General features: G+C 39.7%; 1 protein-coding gene across 2 annotated transcripts in view; it reads left to right on the forward strand.

The window, feature by feature from the left end:
• The window catches only part of Snx27 (sorting nexin family member 27), a 93,129-nt gene that overhangs the window by 61,457 nt on the left and 27,259 nt on the right, over positions 1 to 4,413 (forward strand). For both annotated transcript variants that reach the window (XM_005357014.3, XM_005357015.3), the window contains exon 4: positions 409 to 473. In XM_005357014.3, coding sequence (XP_005357071.1) covers positions 409 to 473 — 65 coding nt within the window. The remainder of the gene's footprint in view (positions 1 to 408; positions 474 to 4,413) is intronic.

The following is a 4,413-nucleotide window of genomic DNA, read 5'->3' on the forward strand; positions in this document are numbered from 1 at the left end:
GGTCTCGAACTCACAGAGATCCGCCTGCCTCTGCCTCCCGAGTGCTGGGATTAAAGGCGTGCGCCACCATTGCCCGGCTTTCTTTTATATTTATGTACTGTTTTATATCATTTGGGCTAATTGTTTTTCATGCCTTAGGGTTACATATGCAAAGTATACATATACTAGGTTATAGTTGCCTGTTACCGATGATTTAAACATTTTCTGTATACTTTTTGATACAAGGTCTTGTTGTGGTTCAGTTGACCTTGAACTTGCAGTGAATCTTTTGCTTCAGCCTCCCAAGTACTAGAATTGTAGATGTGTGTGACCATACTTAGCTCTGACAATTTAAATGTAAACCGTGATATATTCTTTAATATTCTTGAGTTAGGGCCTGATGCTAGATACTGTTTTTGTTTTCTTCAGTGTGTTCAATCCGAGTCATTGGTGAGAGTGACATCATGCAGGAGTTCCTGTCAGAATCTGATGAGGTAGGTGAACACCCACTGCACTAATAATTTTCTGCTTAGCTCCTCGAGGGCAAAAATGTAGATACTGTTAGTGGTGTAAGTTGTAATTGACTCTCTAAACAGCTGTATTTCTTCCATTTCTTTTTCATCTATATCTACCATTTAAGACCTAGAGCCAGGTTTACCTTCTCTTCTTTTTGTTTTAATTGTTTTTTTTTAGTTATTCTATAAAATAATAAATTCCATCTTGGTATTTTCAGTTACACACATGTATATGTGCAGTTGCACATGCACACACCTTTGTATTCTGTCCAGGTTCACCCTCATTGTGTTTCCTTGTCTTTTCCTCCTCCAGATAGTCCCCTCCTGCCTTTGTTTTTTATTTATATTTATGCATTTGAGTCTGCAGATGAGAGAAAAATGTGACACAGTCTTTTTTCCCCACTGCATTGTTGTCTTTTCTTCCCCTTCCTCTTTCCTCCACGTCCATGTCCTGCACAAATGTTATGCTGTGAGAGAGAGCATGCAGTGCTTGTCTTCTGAGACTGGTTGACTTTGAACAGGAAGGTCTCCAGCTCTACCCATTTTCCTGTGAGTCTTCTGTTTTCCTCTCAGTTGGAGCTAGAAGATGCTTGCTTCTTTTCACTGTACTGTTCCTCTGCATGCCTACCTGTCTGTTTCTCTCTTTGTTTGCTGTTTTTGAAGTTATTTTAAAGGTAATTTTTTTCATCTGATGACAAACGGCAGCCACAGTGGTTATTCTGGACCTGCATGTTATGTTAGTAAATTATTTCTTCTTGAGATACAAATTTCTTTCTGTATTTCTGAGGTAATGTTTTGATTATTTCTTTGTTGTCTGGTGGACACTGATGCATCAACAAATATCAAATATGATGATTTGCTTCCTTTAGAATGCTGTAAGGTTATGTAGAAGTGACATAGTGGCCTGCTGATCCCAAAGCTCCCAAGGCACTGGGTTTAGGTCTCTTATGGTGGGGAACTGTTTTAATGGTGTGTGTGGCAGAACTAATTGAGAATTCACTGCCATAATTCTGCTGCTGTGAGAAAATGCTCCTCTCTTTTCTCCCCTCCTCTCCTGTCTTCTCCCCTCCCTCTGTTACTCTGTCCCTGCTTCTCTGCCCCCTGAATAAAAGCTTGGCTCTTTCATGTTAAAGAAAAAAACAAAATTTTATTCTTTGTAGTAACCATTTTTCTTTGTTCACAGCTAAGTTTCTAGAGGACTGTTCTATTTTGCACCACTTTCCTACTTAAAGTTTGAAACTTGAGCCAGGTGGTGGTGTATGCTTTTAATCCAGCACTTAGGTGGCAGAGACAGGTGAATCTCTGAGTTCAAGGCCAACCTGGCTACACTAGCTAATTCCAAGTTTGAAACTTTCCCACAGTTTTCAGGATTTAGTTTGAACTCCTATAAGACACTCACAAGGTCCATTGTGATCCGTCCCCCCCCCCCCCCCCGCATCTCATCCATACACCTGTCTGATACATTGTTATTCCAGTACTTTGGTACTTTTTCCTTTATGATGCTATGAAACCTATGAAATACACTTTTAACATTTGTTTATTTATTGTGTGTATATGCCTGTACATGCAGTGTGGCACATACAACATGGTAGACACCTTGGGGAGCAATTAGTTCTTTCTTTCCGTCATGTGGGTTTTGGGAACTGAATTTGTCAAGGTCATCAGGTATGGTGGCAAGTGCCTTTATCAGCTGAGCAAACCTACCGACCCTCTCATTGCTCTGGAGTACTTTTTATTTCTTTAATCCATGGCATTCCCTAGAGTTTATGTTCTCTTCCACCTTCCCTCCCTTTGTACTGCTAATCCTTTAGAGCAGATCAAAGTCACTCCTCCTTGACTGCCCTGCTGGGTCTCCGTCCTTTTCAGTTGTTTGCACATCCCATGAGCTGCTCTGTCTGTCTGTGGAATGGAGTCTGTTCTTTGTTACTCTAACTTTCCTCATTCACTGTGCTCTGCAGAGGCAGTTTCTAGTCTGCCGTTTTCCAGACTTGTCTTTGAAGTCTTTTTTCTCCGATAACACAAGTCATCAATTTTTCATCCTACCAAGAACTTCTGCAGTTAATACCACTCAGTCATCATGTTATTGCCATCTCATTTTCTAATTTTTATACATATAATCAGTTTGTCACTTTATATTTTTAGCTTACAAGAGTGTGTGAGCTACCAGTAGGTAAGAGCTAAATCTTGATTATCTTTATATCCCCAGTGCCTTACCACAGTATCACGCATGTTGGAGGTGCTTAATAAGTGTTAATTGGATAGAGGGATGAATATGTAATACTAATGTCTTGTATTACAGTTCTTTAATGTGTACGTATCTTGTTTTTCTGACTAGATTATAGGCTTCTTATAGAATAAGGGTATAAAGAATAATAGTATCCTCCCCTTGTCCATGGTTTTACTTTGTTATCTGTGGTCAGCCATATTAAATACAATATTTCAGAAATAAACACTTTGTAAGCTTCAAATTGTGTGGCATTCTGAGTACCATGATAAAGCTTTATGTCATCTGTGCTGTCCAGTATATCTACTCCGCATAGACCACCTTCCTGGTAGTCACCTAGTAGTCTGGTCAGTTATCAGAGTGCCTGCTCTAGTATCACACACAGTGCTTGCTATATTCAAATAATCCTTACTGATGCCCTCAATGCCTGTGAGTAAGGTTAGCAATTACATAGACCCAAAGGAAGCCATAGAGTACTTCCCTCACAACAGTAAGAAAAAGAATCCTGGTGAGATTTCCAGGGTCTGTAGTAGGATTGTCCCTTCTATCTATGAAATTATGGACAAGAAAAAGTAAATTTGGGGCTGGAGAGATGGCTCAGTGGTTAAGAGCACTGGCTGCTCTTCCAGAGGACCTGGGTTCAATTCCCAGCAACCACATTTCAGCTCACAACTGTCTGTAACTCCGGTTCCCTGGGATCTGGGATCTGACATCTTTATGTCAATGTATGTAAAATAAAGTTAAATTGAAAAAAAAAAGTAAATTTATGCTGGTTTGCTGGAGCACCTTAAGCTATAAAAGTTACAGCTATAGTGCATGATAATTGTGTGTTTCAGTACCAACCACAGTTCCTGGCATCCATTGTGGATCTTGAAACATAGCCCTGTGGGTAAGGAGGAAGCTATTGTAGTGTTTAGTGTACTTTTAGACAAAGAATAGTAATTTTTTTAATAGTCAATGAAAATGAACTCATTCCTAGGTGGTTATTTCTCAGTAATAAAAATGAAACAATTTCGGGCTGGAGAGAAGGCTTGGTGGTTGAAAGTACTGACTGCTCTTTCTGAAGAGTTCAATTCCCAGCACCCACATGACAGCTCGTGACTGTGTAACTCCAGTTCCAGGCAAAACACCAATGCACATAAAATAAAGATAAACATATATATGTGTGTTTACATATGTTTTATATCTATATATATAAAAGAAGAGGAAAAATGACAAGATCAAAAATTTGTTAGAAGCTTGGCAATGGTGGTTCATGTCTATAAGATCCCAGCATTCTAGAGACCAAGGCAGGAAGATGGCTTTGAGTTCATGGTGAGCCTGGGCTACAAGGCAGAACTATTTAAAAAAAGCAAAACAGAAAGACAAACTGTATTAGAAAAATATATTGAGGCTAGAGAAATGGTTAGCAGTTAGGAGCCTTTGTTGCTCTTGCAGAGAACGTGGTTTCAGTTACCAGCAACTGAATGGTGGCTCCCAGCTAATCTGTCCTCTGGTTCCAGAGGATGCAAAGATCTTCCTGATCTCTGTAAGCACTGGACATGCTCGAGGTGCACATACATACATGTAGGCAACACCATACACATAAAATTAATCTAAAAAAATACAAAAAAGAAAAATGTGTTATTATCAAAAGCCATGAGAAGCCGGGCGATGGTGGTGCACGCCTTTAATCCCAGCACTCGGGAGGCAGAG

Source organism: Microtus ochrogaster, chromosome 21 (assembly GCF_000317375.1).
Source record: "Microtus ochrogaster isolate Prairie Vole_2 chromosome 21, MicOch1.0, whole genome shotgun sequence".
NCBI classification, from domain to species: Eukaryota; Metazoa; Chordata; class Mammalia; order Rodentia; family Cricetidae; genus Microtus; species Microtus ochrogaster.